Genomic DNA, 20,837 nt, shown 5'->3' with positions numbered 1-20,837 from the left:
CTCTCCAAAAAGTTCATTTTTCTTTCAGAGGGGAAAAAAAGGTTTGTTGACTATTCCACATATGTGAATATGTATCGGGGCCAAATTCTCTGCTGCTGTGGATCAGGGAAGCTCCGTTGGCAGGAGAGATGGTGTAGGGTAGAGAACTGCACTGGGAATCAAGAGACCTGGGATTTATTCCTGATTCTGCCACTGACCTGCTGCAGGACCTTGAGAAGACATTTCCCCTCTGTTTCCCTTCCCACCCTTTGCCTGCCTTGCCTATTTAGGCTGTCCAAGTAGTATGCTCCTTGGGGCAGGGGCTGTCTCTTAGTATGTGTTTGCATCTAGCACAATGGGACTCTGGTGTTGGCTGGGGTCTCTAATCGCCACTATTATACAAATAGTTCCAGGCAGCGCTACCAGCTAAGGTTGCCCTGTATCCAGTTGCTTGTAACTTTGCTACCTTTCATCGTTTGGGCTGAAATTTTCCACGGCCGGTGTCTATCTCAGGCTGAACTTTTTGAAAAAGTTTCAGCCATTTCTGAGAACAAGGATAGGTAAAAATATATTGCTTTGCCAGGACTGGAAAAAAAAATGCTTACAGCCCTTTCAGTGAGACGGAGCACCTCCATGCTTGGGAGCAGGGACTTGAAATTTGGCGGGGGTGGGGGGTTGTCTATATGTCAAGGATGTGCCTTTGCTGCCCTATGAAAAAACATCCACATTTGGCCAAGTTATAAGCCTTCGGGAAACTTCAGGTCACACACACTCAGGGGAGACTTGTTCGAGTTTGGCATCTGAAGTCTCAGAAGATTCCATCTAAACTGAGCATGTTCCACCCAAGGGTTGCACGGGCTGATTGCGACTTTCTCTGCAACTACTGCTCCTGGCTGCTGTGGAGAAGGGCACTGGAGCTGAGAGTGCAGAGAGAGTGGAAAAAATAGGATGTGATCATGTAATTAAAGACTGTATCAAAGTGCACACACGCAAGGGAGCCACATTAAGGCTGCACAGGCGACCACAACTCTTGCATGTCCAAACATCGGAGTGCTTGATTTTACAACCTTCGTGTTCTTTTAATGCATTTCCTTGGTTGTTAAAAAATTCCATCCTGTGTAATCATTAACGCCCACATGGGTCATCAGCTGGGCTGGAATCCCCCTCTTTTGATCTCCCTCTTTTAATAAGCCTGTGTTTTGTGGGTGACAGCAATTAGCAGACACTGGGAGACAATTTGGCCCATTGTCTCTGGGTCAGACTGACCTGGATCTAAATATAGAGCTAACCTGAGCTGGACACCTCTCTGAGAGCTATCTATCGCCCTTTGCAGTGTGTAACACAGGGATGAATGAATGAATAACTTGGAACGCCACCAAGTTCAGCAGAGGATTTTATAAGTTTACTGAACTATAAATAAAATACAGATTAGAGGAAAAGAGCCAATGCAAAATATCCTTCCAGTTCCCCTTATTCATTTCCAGGAAAGCATGTCCTTGCTTGAGACCTGAATCTTTAGGGGGCCAAAATCTCTCTCCCACACAAGCTAATCAAAAGGAATCCAAGAGATGATTTCACCTGTCATGGTGAAAAACCTTGGGGTCACATTCCCAGGGCCAGCTTGTGCCTGACCCTCACCCGGAAGTGCACGTGTGGTGGAAGGACTCAACGAGCCTTCCCTTGCCCCCCTTGTGTGACCCGTGCACTCTAGAGACCTGATCCCCTATCCAATGGAGTCAGTGGAGCTGTGCTTTTTTCTAGTGGACACTGGGAGCACAGGGTCAGTTCCCTCCCTGCTAGAGGGGAGCACAGTGAGTGCCCTAGAGTTGGTGAGGAGATGAGGCTATAGCTCCCCTACACAATGGCCCAGCAGATCAGGGAGGCCATGCAGTAATTCAGGCTGCAAACTGCAGAGAGGTGTAGTAGCAGTCACCCAGCATATGTGCACCTGGAGTTCTAGGGAGCATTGTGTCTCTCCAGTGTGAATACCCCTCTCCCTCCCAATCCCCTTTCCCCCCCACTCCCACCTAAGTGACACAATGCAGCTGTTACTCATGCCTTACTCAGGCAAACACTCACTGGCTGAGTAAGGAGATCAGCATCTGTTCCTTTAGTTGCTTTTTTGCTGGTGAAAAGTCACATTCACTATCATATCTAGCATGCATCCACCCACGTGGGGGGCAGGGTGACCTGCCGGGATCGTCCCTGCAATAAACTCCTCATTCCTCTGTGTATGACAAATGACCCGTCCCTATGGCAACTCTTTGCGGCTTCACAATATTTTCACTTTACTGTGTAATTGAGTCACAGCAGAAGCCGGGGGTGGTGGGGTGTCAGGTGTGAGGAGAGACTGGCTGACACCTGTACAGAGAATTTTTCAGGGGACTTTATAACATCGTATACAGTCTGCAAGTTGTGGCAATAGTAAAAATACAGGCCCTGATTTTCAGCACATGCTTCAAGTTAACAGGATGTCAGCACAGGCTTAACAGTCAGCAAGTGGTGAAGTCCTTTGCTGAATCAGGGCCCGTTTGACATGGTTTTCAGTTTGGTTTCTAGTCAACAGCTGGGATGTAGCGTTGCTCTCTTAATCACAGAGCCAGGGTGGCAGGAGCCTTCCCAGGCTCATGGGTCAGGCAGAACTGCAATGGGGTATTTAGGTAGTCCTCTCCTCCGAACACCCTCAGGAAGCCCCAAAGGGGCAGGGAAGGGATGGAATCATGGCTCCCTCCATGCCAGCCAGCCCCCTGAGGAGGAAGCCACATGGGGGCAGGGTGGGGGTGTCATCAGGGCTGCACACCCCGAAGCATTGTTCCCCCAAGGCAGTGCTCCCCCCTGCAGCACACTGATAAGACAGCGCCCCGGGGGGGAGATGATACAGAGGCAGAATGGAATGCTCTCGCAGAGGGGAACCTATCGGCATTTACCCATAAAACGCTAATCCTTCCAAGCCTGCCAGGAAGGAAAAGCCCGGCCCTGCACTAAATCCCCTACAATCTTAGGTCCAGATCTTGCAGACCCTTATGCACCATCTTAGCCGTACACAGCCAGGCAGTCGCATGGACATCCAGGCGAAGTTTGGGCATAAGGTTTTGTAAGGCTGGACTCTGGGTACATGGGGAGAGCCAGCAGAGGGCTACAGCAAGCCATCCTTTCCAGGCAACAGGTGCTACCAATACCCACTTTCCTTAGGCACCCGAAGGCTGTTCTCAGAAATAAAACAGTCAGTATGAACGACCGTTAGAACAGATGCAGCAAGGAGGGAAATCTTATTGGCACGCCAGATGTTGCTCTCCCCATAAGCTGGCTGAAAAGCAGCAAACACTTGTCGGGATCTTTTTGAGAAAAACGGGGGGGGGGGGGAGCATTTGCCTTAGATTTCGACATGCGCCTTCTTTGGACCAGGTGTAACTGGAAGGAGGCCAAGCTAGGCCAGCGCCAGGGTCAGTCAGCCGGGCGGACTCCGCGATCAGCTGGCTGCCCGGGGAGCCTCTCTGGGGGGACAAACACGTGCCCTGAGCCCGCACGTGGGCCGGGGTGGGTGCAAGGCGCTGCAGGCGGGCAGCGCACGTGTAAGGGGAAGCCCTGCCCGACTTTCACGGCCCCGCCCGCACTCTCCCCCCTCCCCACCCACGGCCCCGCTGGCGGGTCCCCCCTTTTCGCTCTGGGCCACGCATTCCTCCCGGCGGCCGCCCTGCGCACCCAGGGGTGGCGCCCGCCCCGCCTCCAGCCGCGCTCCCCTCGGCTGACGTAGGCCGACGCTCCCGCCCCAGCCCCGCCGGCCGCGGCCAGGGCTATATAGCGCGGCGGCCGCGGGCGGCTCCCCATGGAGCGCAGGCAGCTGGGGCCGGGAGCTCAGCGCGCACAGGGACCCCGCCGCGTAGTGAAGCCGGCCGGGAGGCCGGGACGCCGCCGTCTCCGATGCGAGCCCTGCTGCTGCTCTGCGCGCTGGCCGGGCTCTGCGGTGAGCCGCCGCGGTCCGGTCGCGGGGCGTTCCGCCGGCCCCCCGGGGAGGGAGCCGCGGGGCTTCCCGCTGCAGGGCAGGCAGGGCGCTCGGGCTGAGCAGCGGTCAGGTCTCCTAACCCGTGGCTTTCCGTACGGGACCCGGCTGAAAAAGAGCCCCCGGTGCTGTAATCCGGATTAGAACCCCCTGTTTCCTTCGGCCCGGCCAACTGAGTCGGTTTTGCTCCTCTCATAGTACTTACCATGGGCCTGCGTTGCGCTGTCCAGGGGGGTCCGCTTTCCCCTGGTGGCCAGATGGAGGGAGGCTATTCACTCTTTAGCAATTTGGAAACTGCTGAAATCCCTCTAGAAACTGACTGCGGTCAACCCCCGCTCTGTCTTGCGGGGTAGACTGGCCCCCTGCAGTCCCCCTGGGTTTTAGGTCTGTCCTAGCTAAGAAGAAAACCTTAAAACCCAGTCTTTGGTTTTTAAATCCTTGGACTGGCATAAGTGAGCTTGCATTTGAAAAGCTCAGCGCTGCTTCTTTAGTGACTCACTTGTGGGTGATGGCATGTGTCCAGTAGCCGCTTAATGTGTGCTCCGAGGTAAACCCTTTTGCCAGCTTTGATTTGAGGGGTAGGCCTGGGATCCTGATTCACTTCAACGCGTCTTCATTCTGTTCTGTAGGGTGCCAACCTGCTGCTGGATTAGGACTAAATGCGACCGAGCAGGAGGAAAACGTGCCTATGGTATGGGACCACAGTGTGGATGGGAGCACCAGGCCTTCAGGAATTGACTATGAAGATGCTGAGGAAGATGAGGAGGAGGAGGAGGAGGACCGGGACCCAGCGGTGCCTATGTACATTGTAGATGATTCAATTAGAGGTGAGTTGAAGTGACGCTTCTGCGTGTTGTCCCCAAGGACCCCAAATCGTGTTTGACCAGGATAATGTATCACATGGAGAAATCTCTTTGGGTGAGCTTGCTCACTACTTGGCTACTAACTGTTACATACAAGAATAATCTTATTGTTCTAAAGATGACTATTTTGATGAGCCTTGAACTTGCCTTCCATTGATTCGTGCATCCTAATATTACACTGCTTGGTTTGCTGTGCAGGATGTTGAAGCAATTTAGCATTCCCCAAAAACCTAAAACTTTCTAGCTGCTATTCTCTGCTGGTGTAGTTACTTTAAAGTCAGACCTATGAAGTGGCTGGACTTTCATATGTGCCCTGTACTTCCTGCTCTCACGAGGTGCTAGTCAATGTGGAGTACTTGCAAAAATCTGTCTTAGAATTTTTTGACTTGCAATAAAATCAATGCAAATTCTCTGCTGGGAAGTAGCTACAGGGTGACTAGCAAGCACCAGTTTATTGTGCAATGATTGGAGTATGCCTAGACTAGGATAAAAGGTGGGTTTTTAAATGGTAGCTACTTGTCTTGTCCAACATGGTCTTAAAATATTAGTGTAGGTGGGGCAAACTTGTGTTGTAGCATGTTAGCTGGTTGAGGTGAACCCCAACTGCAGCTTGTCCGCACCAAAGCCTTTAACTTAAAATTCACGTTAGCAAACGTTGCACCTTTCTGTTTAGGTGAAGCCTCCAAGTTGCCCGTAACTGTTTTGTATGCCTGCGATCCAGGAAAGCACTAGTGTATGGTGACTAATAGTACAGGGTCTTCTCCTGTTTCCTGTTTGGCCCATGCCCTTGTATGTTAGGGAGGCTTAATAGGGAATGGCAATGGAAAAAGTCAGAGAGCTACTTACAGGACTTGAGGTCACTTCTGCAGTCTATAAGGTTGTCCTTGTATTTAACATCCAATAGTCTGCACGCTCCAGTGTGCTATGGGGCATGATCTGGTTGCCATTAGTCAGTGGAAAGATGCCCATGATTCCAGTGGTAGTTCAAAGGATCTGGCTCTTAGACGCAAGCCTGAGCTACAATGTTCTAAGTAGAACTTGCTTTTTGTGCAAGGTGGGTTTGGTCTGGGCCCATCTCTGATCTGTTGTGCCGAATGGTCTAGGCTTCCGTGAGAAAATTGAATCTGTCAACATAAGTTGGGCCTCAAATGTATTGGTTCATGGGCTAGATAATAGATGCACTTGAAACTGGGCTGTTAACCAGAGGCTGCTGTTTTGTTGATGGGCTATGGACTTTTTGCACTGGGCTGCTTAAAGCCCCACAAACTTAAATTCCGCATCAGATTGCTTCCCACACCATACCCGAAGATGCCTCAGCAGCTTTCTAAGGATATACAACTTGCAAACTATTGTTGGTTTGTATTAATAAAACCACCAGGACAATTGGACAACAGCCTTTTCCTTTAAACCCAAACTTACAGGTTGAGTCCTGTAAGGTAAGGGATGAAAGAAGGACCTGCTGTCAAAGTAGATCGATTGTCTTGATCTGCCAAAGTTAACTGAACAGCTGATGCCCTTGGCCTGACCATAGTGACTATGGATGGCTTTATTCTTCTAGGGGAAAAGAAACCAGACAACCGGGCCGGTACTTTTTGGTTTGCCTGCTGGTATAACTAATATCACTTCACAGGCAAAAATGTCTGCTAGCTGAGGATGGTGTCTTCTTTTGAGTAACCAAAATACATGACAAATTTAGTTAATAAGAACTTAAAATGCTCAGGTGTATATTTGGAGGCTTTTCCGCAGCTAAGTAGACTCTGGTTTTATGATAACCAGGGAATTGAACTAGCCTTTGAGAAGGGTAAGGTCATGAAGCGAATGACTCTCAAACCAATTTGATAAGCCATAGATTGAAAGTTGCATCATGCTGTGAGAGAGAGTAAAATATTTATTCTAGAGTATGTGGTGTACTGCTTGCGCCCATCTGCAAAGCAAGCAAGATCGATCAATAACTGTAGTTAACAATATATTTCATGAAAAGGACTAACACTATAAATAGATTTTCCTTGCTGTGCATTCCTGTGTATATTATCTGCATTCTAGAGGCTGCTAGGACTGTATATTATAGCTAAAGAGAAGTAGCTTGTCCTTTGTATTTAAGGATGCTACCATCTTTCTTTTGGAATGTAAAGAGAGGCCGTATAATTGCCTAGGCTAGCAGCTGAAGTTAAAAAATCATTTGCAGCATCATTAGTTTCCTCAAATGTATCTAATCTGGGATGACAATAACAGTAGAAGTAGTAGACCTGAAGTGACTTCAACTCTGGTGTGAATTTCCTTTCCAGTGTAAGATGTGAAGAGCTCTGAAGTAGGCGTAGTTACACACAATCTAGCATATTGCACACATTTATTTTCTATCTATGTATCCCACATAGCCATTGGGGATATCCTCACTAAGTTGTGAGGTCAAATTCTGCCTTTACAGGTGCATGCTGGCACCTGGTTGACAAGTGCTACCTCCGCTCACTGATGCGGTGGGGTGGGGGGGGAGACCTAAGTCAGTGGTTGCGGAACTTCACTCATAGTGGACCAAATCCTGTTTGTCTTGCAATTATTGTGAATAGTCCATTTGGGCCAATTCTTCATCTTGGCTTAAATGTGCCCCTGTAAACTAATACAGCGAGGATACCTTAATCAGTGTTTTATCTAAATTAAAAACCACGTGAAACAATGCTTAAGTTTTCCCTTCATCCTTCTATAGGGGTCATGTTTGAGGCTAAGTGAAAGAAACTTGGCCACAGAATGCTTAGTTATAAATATTCATTTGCATACGAATGCTTGCATTGTTTTTTTCCCCCCAAGACTCACTTCCTCACCCTTTTGCTGTAGGGTTAAGGCCTAAGGTATAATTCCATGTTGAACGGGATTAGCTGTTATAAATTCTGGACTGAACGTGACTTTATCTCTTTCCCAGTTGAACCGGTGATTAAACCCAAGCAAACAAAAACATATCGGGAAAAGAATCCTGACAAAATAAAAAAGAGAAACAAAGGGAAGAAAAATAAAAAGAAGAAGAAAGGGACACCATGTGAAGCAGAATACAAAAATTTTTGTATTCATGGTGAATGCAAATACCTAGAAGATCTCAAAGAAGTAACATGCAAGTAAGTTACAACTCAGATGTTGTCTAGATTATAAAAGTGTGTATCTGAATCTAGGGCAAGGTACTCATTGCGAATAATGGCTTAGTCAGAGGGAAATCAACTTGGTTCAACCTCTTGGATTGTCACGCAAGAGAAACTTTCCGCCATGTAAATTAGATGATGGTGGAATTCATAATCTGCATAACAAGCCACTGAACTCATCAGTTGGCCATAAAATTGAAAGCAGAAGGAATGGAAAGGCGTGCCTTCCTGAAACATCACACCCAAACTGATCTCAACTTGTTTCAATACCAGCAAACCTTGGGCTAGAATGATGACTGCATTTCCTGCAAATTCTTTAACACTAGCACCTGGACCCCTGTGTCAATTGACTGAAAAGTCACCTGAAAGTGTCTGTGTGCTTGGCTTCAGACAGGCCACTCAGTGCTGCTGGAACTAACGCTGATATTCCTGTGGGCTATTTTCAGGTGTCGCCAGGATTACTTTGGTGAACGCTGTGGTGAACAGTTCATGAAGACTCAGAAGAGAAATGACATCGACAACGATTCAACAACAATATTGGTGGTGGTAGCTGTCCTGCTCTCCAGCATCAGCTTCATTGCAATTGTCGTCATTATTATAGCACAGTAAGTATAGCCCTTCCAAGTCCATCTGTCTAGCCTAATTAAATAGTAGCTGGCACAGTATGGTGCCATTACAGAAAAATACTCTGGGGTTACACTGCCGCAGAGCGGGTTAAGGGCGCTCGGCCCTTCACGTGCATAAAATAAGACTGGTCCCTACCTTGAGGAGTTTACAGTCCAGCGTGGATTTAAAAAAAAAAAAAGGATCGGTCAATGGAGATGAGTTTGTAAGGTGACCCCAAAGGTGGTTGGCTGTGCATGGAGCACAGGGAGTCTGGCTCGGTCACTCCTGTTCTATTGTACAGCTTTGCCGTAGCTGGGAGCAGAAGTGGCATTGGAGGACACGCAAGTGGAGACTAGTAGTGAAAAATGCTAATGCTAACTTGTTTAGTTGAACAGTCTCTGTTACAAGTAGATAATGTCCTCTAACGGGAACATGGAGCTCCCATTGATGTCAGTGGGGAAGGTGGGAAGTGGAGGTGGAGTATGACTGTATAGACCTCTAAATGTACTCTTAACTTCATAGGAGTAGGCCATCTAGATCACTAATCCCAGACAGAAAAACTGTGTAATATATATGCTTAGTGTAATCTCTATGGACAAGAGGTTGATTGGCAAGAAACTCAGGCAAAACTCTACCTCTACACTCGACCAAACGTTGATATATTGGACACATAACGGGAGGGAGCAAAAGTCATTCTTCTCAAGAGCAAACTACGTCAGTTTACAAACAAAAAACGAAGTTGCATAAGTAGCTGCCTCTTGGAAAACTGAACATGAGGGAGATGGAGTAACTGCCAACCCCAAATCTCACTGATTTTACCATCTCCATCTTGGTTCAGATGGTGATCTAAATGACGTTTATCTTGGATAGGCACATGCAGGGTCGGGGAAGTAAATGGGAACTGTTGACTTCTGCCGTGCCAGGTTCACAAGATCATGTCTTCAAGGCTAGGTGCCCAGAAAGCACAGTGAACTTGTGCTCACTCTAGTATATTGCCTTGATTCTTATCTCCGTGATATTACTCATGCAACTGGGTGACCACAAATGAAGTAATTCCATTGTTACGCTGGTGAACTAGAGCCCAGGCTTCAGTGAAGCATTCCTCATGTGGGCATGTGTCAATCAGATATCTGTCCCTTCCTCTATTCCCCTAAAATGTACAGAAACACCATTCCCAGATAAACGCAGAGGGCACTAAATGTAGCCAAAATCTGGAGCTCTATCCACAATAAACCATTTGAAAGCTGTTCTTCCTATCCTTGGCAAAATTAGCCAGTTATGAGCACTGTGTGGTAGCTGATGACACTCTGGTTTGTGCTTATGTCCCCCTTTTTAAAAACTTTCATGTCTGTTAGGGCAGGCTGGTATATGATGTGTAGTGAACTAGCATAGAATGCCACTGTGGAACTTAAGCTGGCTACGCAATAAATCGTACTGTACTGCAGCCTGGGATAATGCAAAGCAAACCCCAAAGCCAGGATCTAAAATTAGACTAGACAGACTACACTATAATAACTGAATCAGGTACATGCTGTACCTATTCCTGCAATTCAGGAAACCAAGGTGTGCACTTTTGTCTGTTTATTGCTTCATACTTAAGTCTCATTTAAGAAATGCTGTTGCAGACACAAATGGCCTTAAGTATTCACCACATTACAGATGGGATACTTCTTTCATACTCCGTGGCATTGTGAAGAGTAACTGGTTCACATTTGAAAAGCATGTGGGGAGGGTGATTAAAATACGGCTTATATATTAGTGTGGGATAAGACCAGTTTTTAATTTTATTTGATCAAACTAGGACCTTCCACAAATGTATCTTTAGGCATAAGTCTCAAGTTTGCAAAAAACTGTCTAAAATCGTCCAGATCTGAAGCCACCCTTGGAAAGAGCCGCTGGAGCTGAAAGTTCATTGAGCATGCTATGTGGGGTCCAAGTGCTCTGAAGATGAAGTACTAACACCCTTATAACAACCACATGGAGTAGTTAAATGAGACTTAATTTTCTGTGAGATATGGAAGCTGCTTATCTTTCTGAAATAGAATGTGGGGTTTTTTTTACATTCTCCTGCTGACCTATGCTTTGGGCAAGAAGCCCTCAAAGTCTTAAGAACAGTAATAAGACAGTAGTTAAAGCAGGCGCAGTTGCGGGTGGTGGTGAATTCTTGGCTTCTATTCCGGAACCACTGTATAATCTTGGACAAGTTACTTAGGGTAGAATTTATCAAAAGCGCTCAGCCTTGGCCTGTTCTCATTTTGATCGGTTTTCCCATTGATTTCCAATGGGGATTGTGATATTTAACCCTTTCCTGTAAAGCACATGGATGAAAAGTCCCATGGAAATGTCCAGTATTCTAGAACTTGGAATTTCCTTTTGCTGGACCCAGCCCTGGAGCTGTGCATGGATTACAGCAGTGTATGTTCAGAGCTGGAGAATGCTTGGCAAACAAAAGCAGTTCTCCTGCTTTCCACAAGCTGGTTCCTTAAAGTTACAGTCTGACTATTGGAGGATACGCTTTAGGGATGGGGGGCAAACATACTCACTCAGAATGAGCTCTAAACCCTAATGCTTTGACTCCACAGGCTCAGGAAAACGTATCCTCAATGTGAAGAAAAGGAGGAAAGAAAAAAGCTCAGACAAGAGACTGGAAATGGCCACGTCGGCGTGTAAAGGAGAGCGCAGGTACAGAATGACATTGCCTTAGTTTGATGATATTCTAAGCTTGTACCATCCACAAAACACTTACACGCTTCATAATTCTGCATAACCGGGAGTTTTAGACTCTTGCTGTGTGCACAGCTGTTAGGAAACAGGATCCTAAACTCCTGGTGTGGGTAATAGCCTTGTGGGTACTTGGAGAACCTGTTTCTTGTCTTATGCAGAGGCAAGGGATAGAAAGACCTTGAAATGCCTGATCACAGGTGAATGACCTGGTAGCCTCTTGTCTCCGTCAAACCTTGACAAACATAGACCTGCGCAGAAATTCCTGCGGCTTTAATAGCATCCACGCTCCCTTCTGTGTCTGCTTTCCCCTGGCTCACAGGAGGGGCTGGAGCTGAGGGAAAGCCTCACAAAGGGAGCCATTGGCAGTATGGGAGTAGTACAGAACCTCCCTCCCCATCGGCTCTCTGGCAGTTTGAAGCGTGTGCTCCCTCTGAGGCCACAGACTGCTTGAGTCATGGCAGAAAAAGAAACCGAGCGTGGGCCGCCTGAGGGGAGGGTGCCAAGCACTCCTTTCCCTGTCATGGCCTTTTCTATTCATTCCGTTACCGAGGGAGGCTGTGTAGTATCTAAGTGACGTCCACACTTAGCTCCATGAAAGTTCATTCAGACTTGGCCTTGGAGACCAAATTTCCTCCATATAAGAACAGCACAAGCTTTGTAACGGCTTGTCCCCGCCTTGGACTGCAGGAGCTGTATTTAAATGTGAGGAAAGGAAATGTGTCTAGTTGGTCAATACAGACATTGTCCACTTGAGTGCCTACAGGGCTGCCAGCCTGCTATGATGTGGGCATCTGTCCTGTTAGAGAACTGACACCACCAGCATGTATTTGCAGGGGAGGGGTAAGAGGAGAAGGCAGCACATGTCCTAACTGAGTGCTGTAAAACAAATTCTCTTGCATGTCATGTGTTGGCTAAAACCTTGTCATGTCCTAGCTGTATCTAAATGTGAACTAGTGATCTCCATGTGACTTGGTATCCTGGCAGTTCTTTGAGCCATCCAGTTCTGCTTGGTCTTCCAGTCCTCCCTAAAATCCTTTTAAAATCTAGCTTTATCTCACCTACTTATGCAAAATCCAGATTGCTTTTCTTAATGCAGTAAGCGATCACTTCCCCCTCTTTTGGCTAAAGGACTAGGTCTGATCTCAGAGCCAAGGACCCCAGGCATATCTAGCTCATTGACTATAAGGGGCTGATGCAGTTGGCTAAAAAATAACTGGAAAGAATAATTTTGAGTACAAGCCATGGGGCCACACCTTGAACTGTTGTAAACTGTAGTTGGTGGATATATGCAGATTTACACCAGCTGGGGATCTGGCCCCATAGCTTTAGATTTATGCCTGGACCAGTTGATACTTACTGCCTTTCTATTAAGGCCTGAATACTTATCTCCTTGAAAAAGCAGTAAGAAACCCCAAATCTTTCAACATAGACTCTGACAGCAAAGACTGTGTTCAGTCTGCTGTGGCTTGACTTTCAAATCAGGTCATAACTTGCATTGCCCTTCACATGGTATGATTTAGTCTTTGTCTCTTGCAGAACATGAAGCTGAAATGACCTTTGCCGAAGCGACAGAGTAACTCCTTCATGAAGATGCATGTAGGAGATGGCCAGTGTTGGAGCCACTAGGAGCTGTTGCCAGGAGGCCCCACTCAATCGACATGGATCCTGTAAGGAGGCATCTGAAGAACAACTTGATGCTGAGAAGCTAGCTGGGCAGGGCTGCTGCCTCCACACTGGGCAGCCAGGATGTGTTGGATGTTGCAACTAGAGGGTTAAAAGCACCACTGTTAGGAGCTACAGGAACTTCTGACATTGGGCCCCATCCAGTTATTGATGGAAGACTACTATCTTTCTGCTGCTACCTGGATAACATTCCTTCTGACTCTTGCGGTTTGCTGCGAATGTTGTAGAAAGTCTCCCTTTAGGGAGATCATGGCTTTAAGGAGAACAGAGAGCTTGTTGCCCCTCTCTGCCCCATTGTTACACAAAAGGAAGTGGGACCAGATTTGATTAAGCTTGTTCCCCAGACCTTTGTGACTGGAGGTGCACTACAGGTGTGGGGACGAGCTTTCTTCTCCCACCCCTGTGATCCTACGTGCTGTATCTGCTTTATTAGCAGCAGGCCAGGAATCTGAAGGCTTGTCTGGACCACCGGGGTCTGAATTCTAGTGTGCTGTGGACTAACTGGTCTGTGTCAACCTTGCTGGTGCACGCTACAGATTTACCTAGTGCAAAGTTATAGTCCTGTTCCAAGCAGTAATGCACACTGGGAAACTTGCAATGCCAGCAGGGTCCACATAGTCCAGTTTGCGCATGACATACTAGTTCAGACTAAAGTGTGGTGTGGACAAGCCCTGACTCTGGTTCTTCCCCAAAATCCACTCATGATATCTCACTGAAGATCCCTTTTGTAATAAACCTGGGCCCTGATCCTGCGAACACTTAAGCATGAGTAATTCCATTGACTTCAATGGGACTATTCATATGAGTGAAGTTATGCACCCATTTGCTGGACTGAGTGATTGCTTTGGGGTCTCAATTAGAATCATAGAATATCAGGGTTGGAAGGGACCTCAGGAGGTCATCTAGTCCAATCTCCTGCTCAGAGCAGGACCAGTCCCCCACTAAATCATCCCAGCCAGGGCTTTGTCAAGCCGGGCCTTAAAAACCACTAAGGATGGAGGTTCCACCACCTCCTTAGGTAACCCATTCCAGTGCTTCACCACCCTCCTAGTGAAAGATTTTCCTAATATCAAACCTAAACCTCCCCACTGCAACTTTGAGACCAGTACTCCTTGTAGATTGTCTCCAGGTTTTTCTTCTAGTACCTTGGACAATGAAAACCTTTGTTCTAATTTTAAGTTCATAAGATCAAGAACTAGGTGCTGTTGCCCAGCTAAGATGCGCATTAAAGAAAACATGAGCACTCCGAAATTCCAGAAAATGTGGAATCAAACCCTTAGTTTTCAGGCATTCCTTGGGTCTTTTTTACAGAACCTCTGCCAGATAATTTATTAGTCATTTGTCTGTGATCTCATTGTCCATAGCTTCCTCCCTAGGCTTCCAGATCTTGGTACACCAGACCCTCGCTAGAACGTGGGATTTGGGATCCATGCACAGTACTGCGTTAACACAGGGACCGCATTAAAATGAATTGCAATTAAAGTAATTAAATTTGGCATCCATGGCTGCGACCGCATTATATGCGAATGCCCACTCTATAGATGCGCGTTCTAGCGAGTGTCTGGTGTACTTCCAACTAAACCTCAAGTAATAAAAGATGATAAAAGATATAAAATGTTTTCTAGATCCAGTAATAGAGAACCTCTCTTCTGGAGAAGAGCTAGAGTCAGATACTACTGCTTGCTGAATATCAACAATAACTTTTATAGATGTTGTGACCCCCCCCCCCCGAAATGCACAGAATTTTCTAAAGTACTTTGTCTTAAAAATCTCCTTTTGCTGACCTGTGTCCTTATGATCTCATTTGAGAACTTTCCTTAACAGATTCAAACCAAATCTTACGCATGAAGTATTGCATTCTTTTCAGGAGTCAAGTATGTTTATAATTTATTTCAAAGGCTTAACCATCAGAAAAGATTTTTCTATTAAGCAAAACTGTAAAATTAAATTTTATTTCTGTAAAGTATGTAAGTACAGAGTTTTATACTATTGTAAATATTTATTACTGTATTTAATATTTAAGGTATGTGCACAACATAAAGGAAACCTATTTATTTTGTAATTAAACTTTCTTTTTACATAAATAGTCTAGTTTATGCTGATCAAGGGGTGTTGAGATAAAAGAAAAATGATGACCCAAAACTTGATCCCTCAACTAGGGGTTGCGAACAGGGAGAGAGACTGTAAACACACCCCCTTCTTAATGAGAAGGGTAAGTTCTCAGTTTTCTGTTGTGAATCTCTAGTTTCCATGGGCAAGGCTGCAAACCAGTGATCTAAAAAACTTAGAGTAAATTAGTTATACAGGCACAGATCTCCAAAGGTATGTAGCCTCACCCACATGCTGCTCTAACCAAATATGGAAAAGGAAGACACTGATTTGGTAAAATAGGAGCACTTTGTTCAGTAACTCCTGTAAAAGGAACTAAGCTTCCAAGCCTTGCGTTAATGAATGGGGGAGTTGGACCTAATATCCGTGGTTCTGTAGAAGGTCTAAACTCTAGTTAGCTGTACAGACCATCAGCCTGACAGTATGGAATGGGAGGGAAAGCTATGCATAATAAGTCAAGAGACTATTTAGTCTTTCCTATCCTGCAGCTCTTTAATGAGTTTAGTGGCACGCTCTACTAGGGCTCCTCATCGTCTTGAAATGGTATGTAGAACAGGAAAAACAGAATGTTTGAAGGTTATTAGTCTGTCCGCATGTTGCCTTAAAGCCACAACTAGCCTCTGAATTGAAAGTGTCTTGCCAGTTTTAGTCTGTGTCCTCCACCTTTTTCACCTTATGTTGCTACCTGAGTCTGCCTTTAGCCTTTATTGACAAGATTTCAGAAATGACAAAAACAGAAGTGTAAGCGCATGTGGGGTGACACCAAGGGCAGGGATAAGAGGCCTTTCTGGGAAACGTCACTCCGGCTGGACCGGGGTACAGCCTTATCTCTTGACTTTTCTAAGTTAATGGCTGGATGTTACTGACCGCTTCCATTACAAACAACATCTCTGTAGCGGGCTGGGGCTGCGATTCGGTAAGGGATGTTGGTTCTAGAAGTACAGTCAAGTATGTAGGGGGAGGGATACTCAGTGGTTTGAGCATTGGCCTGCTAAACCCAGGGTTGTGAGTTCAATCCTTGAGGAGGTCATTTAGGGATCAGGGCAAAAATTGGGGATTGGTCCTGCTTTGAGCAGGGGGTTGGACTAGATGACCTCCTGAGGTCCCTTCCAACCCTGATATTCTATGTCCCTTGGGAGAGCTGTTTGATGTTACTGCCTAGGCATTGCCTTGGTGGCCTTTACCACATGAGCATAAAACAAATTCCTAGTTTTCTTCACATAAACTTGCCGCCCTAATTATCTTAGCTGCAACCTATTACCAGGAAACACTCCGTGTACCTCATTCCTTCTGTCCTACTTGTGAGTGTGAAATTGGATTGAACATCAAGGAGACAGCTTCCGCCTGACTGGAATGTATTGTGACATTTTATGGCTAAGATTGCAGCACTTTGTTCCATGGAACCAGCCTCTAAGTAAACAGCATCTTCTTTCCCCCCCTCCCCCCCCACACACCCAAGGTGGCTTTTTCTGCTGTTTCTTGCTACTAAAACTGGCAGGAAAGGCTGCCATCCTGTCTTAGGCATCATGTGAGCCATTTCCATTTTGCCTTAATAAGCCGTTTAAAGACTCCGTGCTGTGAGAACCCAGTGTGTAGAATCAAACCGCCATGATCCTTTCCCTGTAAGCTCCAGCAACCTCACAAACTCTCGTTCACATGATGGCTGCCTACCTGCAGAGTAAGTCCCATCATTTATTATTTGTATTCCTGTACAGCCTAGGAGTCCCAGTCACAAACAAGGACCCCATGTGCTAGGGTCTGTACAAGCCGACTAAATAAATAAAATGGTGAGCCCATGCTTAAGGTCTGCAGCGTCTGCCATGATGCGCTAGATTCCACTTTGCGTCTCAGTGTGAAGCACGTGCCGCCGGGCTGGGTTGCGAACTGATGTAAAGGTTTATACGTTAAAAGTCTCATGAGTCAGATTAAATAGTAATTATGTCCTCCAGCCAAAATAGTCATGGACTACAATTGTTTTTTAAACGTGCTAATTTTTCCCTCATACAGCCTTTAACGCTGAATGATTACTGCCCGTTACCAGCTTTTACTATGAATCAAATATGCAAGTGCTGGCAGGAGCTGGTGCGTGAATGAGTGTATTCGTGCCAATGGGCCAGCCCACACATCAACGCTGCGAGGAAGAGCTTTCAGCATGGCTCCCCCACTTTACGCAGACGGGTGGTTCCCAGACTTTGATGCCATGACCTCCTTTGGGCTCAGTGCTGGTAACACGACCTTCAGGGTCCCTAACTACAAGTGTTGGATGTGGGTTGGGTCAGAAACCAACCCAGCTTTGGGTTGGGCTAGGCTGGGTTCCCTCGCCCGGCCTGTGGGCTCCGCACTGCGGCAGCTGAGGCCTCCCTGTGGCGTGGCGTGAGCGTGCCAACATGTCGCAGCACACACAGCGAGGGGCCGGCGGAAGAAGGGCACGCCGCCCTCTATCACTGCGCAGCACCCGTCTCACCACACTCTGGACCCAAAGTTTGGGAGATGCTGACAGGGAGGGAAAGGGAGGCGTATGGAGGGTCGTTACTCGCCCACGGTCCTGCAAGAGTCTATGGCAGAGCTAGGACTGTTGCCTAGACTATTTGCTCTGGTTTCTAATCACGCCCAGAAAACTAACCTGCCTCCCGTCAGCCTACTTGTGCTTAAATAAATGCCATACCCAGGTTAGCTTTCAGCAAACCGTGGGGATGGGGCTTTCACAAGGGCTCCGATTGGGTTTAAAAGGAGCCGAGTTGGATTTAACAGGCCAATGCTGCGCACCTTTGAAAAAAATCCTCAACTGAATGTATATAAAGCAATTGCATCTCTCTGACAGCAAAGCGCTTGTAGCTCTTTCCTTTGGAATCTCACTGATTGACTTGATACTTGGTTTAAATAAGGAGCCTCATTTCACGGGGGAGGGTTTAACACTTTTTTTTATATATATCTATATAGCGCTAGAAAGGCCAATTTATTCCCAACACCAAGAAAAGAGGCTAGTCCCTAGTAGGCTAGTCCCTTTTTCCTACAATGGCCATCAGGTACAAATGGGAGCCAATAAAGTTATTTGTTTTGGCAGCTTCTACCTTTGAATGTAACACAGTGAGTTGTCTTTCTCATATCCTTGATGGCATTTCCAGTAATGGGTGTAAGAGCCGTTTCCTTAAAATAACTCCTGGCAGCTTTTAAATCAATATGCTAACAACACTGATTCATAGGCCAAATCTGTTGGTAAATGTTACACATCCGAAAGCTCTATTAGTGTCAGGAAGAAATCCCTCTCCATCTGAATCTTTATCAGTAAAAAAAAACCATCCCACTCTCCTGCTGGTAATAGCTCATCTTAAGTGATCACTCTCCTTACAATGTATATTTTTTCATGGTCTGTGTGTATATATAAAATCTCCTCACTGTACTTTCCACTTTATGCATCCAGTGAAGTGAGCTGTAGCTCACAAAAGCTCATAATCAAATAAATTGGTTAGTCTCTAAGGTGCCACAAGTCCTCCTTTTCTTTTTGCGAATACAGACTAAGGCGGCTGCTACTCTGAAATTTATCAGTAAAGACTCTCTAAGCAGCTGCTCCTTCAAAACATATGGAATGGTATACATACTACAAAGGGCTACTATAAGACAGCTTTAGAAGCACACTGGGCTATTGCTAGTTTGTGGAGAGGCATATAACTTTGAGCTATCGAGTGGTTTAATGAGGCATCTATCATTTGTCAACATAGAACAGTGGTAGATCAAATGATACCAAGCTCAAATATTTTCCTGCCACTGCACTGTCTTGCAGCTCCAAGTTTGGTGCAATTTCATGCCTTGTGAGCAGTTTAAAACAAGAAGTGAGCAAGGGGAGCACTAGTCACCTGTGAATTTGCATATTCATCCCCCATCACATGAGCGCAATCAGTGGACAAAAGTGTCAGACAAGCTTTAATAAGCAAAGCTACATCATTCCTACTTCGCTGGCTAAAGCCATGCATACTTATCATTCTCTCACTTGTTACAGCGCCCTGAAGCAAGCTACCCTCATTTACTGCAGCTCCGGCTTTGCCTGTCGCTAAAGATTGCTCCTTTTAGCGCACTGTATCCGGGAGGGTGGAAGGGAAACGGTGTCATACCAGCCAGTGTTCACTTGCTGTAGCTGTACAGCCTGACAGAAGCATGAAAGATGCATAGCATCCTCACTCAGCCCTGGTCTACACTAGGACTTTAGGTCGAATTTAGCAGCGTTAAATCAATGTAAACCTGCACCCGTCCACACGATGAAGCCCTTTATTTCGACTTAAAGGGCTCTTAAAATCGATTTCCTTACTCCACCCCTGACAAGTGGATTAGCTCTTAAATCGGCCTTGCCGGCTCGAATTTGGGGTACTGTGGGCACAATTCAACGGTATTGGCCTCCGGGGGATATCCCAGAGTGCTCCATTGTGACCGCTCTGGACAGCACTCTCAACACAGATGCACGATTGTTTGCTGTTGCTCTGACGCAGGGAGGGGCGACTGATGACACGGCTTACAGGGTTGGCTTCAGGGAGCTAAAATCAACAAAGGGGGTGGCTTTACAACAATGAGTATTTCAGCAGGACTTCACGGAGGGTTCCAATAAGAAATGGTGCACCTAAGGTATTGTTCTTATTGGAACAAGGAGGTTAGCCTGGCCTCTGATTGATAAATGGCTAGATTTACCTCGCTGCACCTTCTCTGTGAGTGACTGCAGTGTGACCTAGAGGAATAAGTCCCCTAGATGGGGCTGGGGGGGGGAAGCAAATGAGTACAAAACAAATCTGGTCTATTTCTTGTTTTGATCCACTCCATCTATCTTTTACATCTTTGGCTGGCAGCAGACGGTGCAGAAGGACTGCATGCCATCCACATCTCATGGCTGCTCGGCAGAAGATGATGCAATAGGACTGCTAGCAATCCGTATCGCCTGCCTGCTCACCATAAGATGGTTCAATAGGACTGACTGCAGGACTAAAGAGAATGACTTGATCAAGTCACTCCAACTTTAGTCCCTGCGCCCATGTCTGCCCAGGTGCTCCTGATCGACCTCACACAGGTGACCAGGAGCACCTCGGACACGACGATGACGGCTACCAGTCCTATTGCACCATCTGCTGCCACAAGGCAATGGGTTGCTGCTACTGTGTAGCAATGCAGTACCGCGTCTGCCAGCAACCAGGAGACATACGGTGACGGTTACCTGAGCGGGCTCCATGCTTGCCGTGGTATGGCGTCTGCACAGGTAACTCAGGAAAAAAGGCACAAAATGATTGTCTGCCCTTGCTTTTATGGAGGGAGGGAGAGAACGGGGGCCTGACGATATGTTCCCAGAACCACCCGCGACAATGTTTTAGCCCCATCAGGCATTGGGATCTCAACCCAGAATTCCAATGGGCAGCGGAGACTGCAGGAACTGTGGGATAGCTCCCCACAGTGCAACACCCCGGAAGTCGACTCTAGCCTCGGTACTGTGGAAGCGCTCCGCCGAGTTAATGCACTTAGAGCATTTTCTGTGGGGACACACACACTCGAATATATAAAACCGATTTCTAAAAAAACGAATTCTATAAATTCGACCTAATTTCGTAGTGTAGACATACTCTCAGACATGCCCTAGAAGCTGAGAGCTACCAGTGCCAACGTAGCATGACTATTTCAATAACGTTGTCAAGGTTTTTTTGTTTTTAAACTATAGAAAAAGGCACGCTTTCCCCCCTCCCCCCCCAGAAAAAAACAAACGTCAACAATGTCAAC

The 20,837-nt window shown here is 46.5% G+C and overlaps 1 protein-coding gene across 1 annotated transcript; it reads left to right on the top strand.

The window, feature by feature from the left end:
• The first annotated feature begins 3,819 nt into the window (after window positions 1-3,819).
• Window positions 3,820-14,901, top strand: AREG (amphiregulin). The gene is made up of 6 exons (XM_073340361.2): window positions 3,820-3,943; window positions 4,609-4,806; window positions 7,757-7,946; window positions 8,414-8,572; window positions 11,156-11,255; window positions 12,834-14,901. The coding sequence occupies exons 1-5, from the start codon at window positions 3,901-3,903 to the stop codon at window positions 11,241-11,243; spliced, it is 678 nt and encodes a 225-aa protein (XP_073196462.2). The 5' UTR covers window positions 3,820-3,900; the 3' UTR covers window positions 11,244-11,255; window positions 12,834-14,901.
• The last annotated feature ends 5,936 nt before the right edge of the window (window positions 14,902-20,837 follow it).

Source organism: Lepidochelys kempii, chromosome 4, assembly GCF_965140285.1.
Source record: "Lepidochelys kempii isolate rLepKem1 chromosome 4, rLepKem1.hap1, whole genome shotgun sequence".
Lineage (NCBI taxonomy): Eukaryota > Metazoa > Chordata > Testudines > Cheloniidae > Lepidochelys > Lepidochelys kempii.
This window is presented reverse-complemented; position numbering and strand designations above follow the sequence as displayed.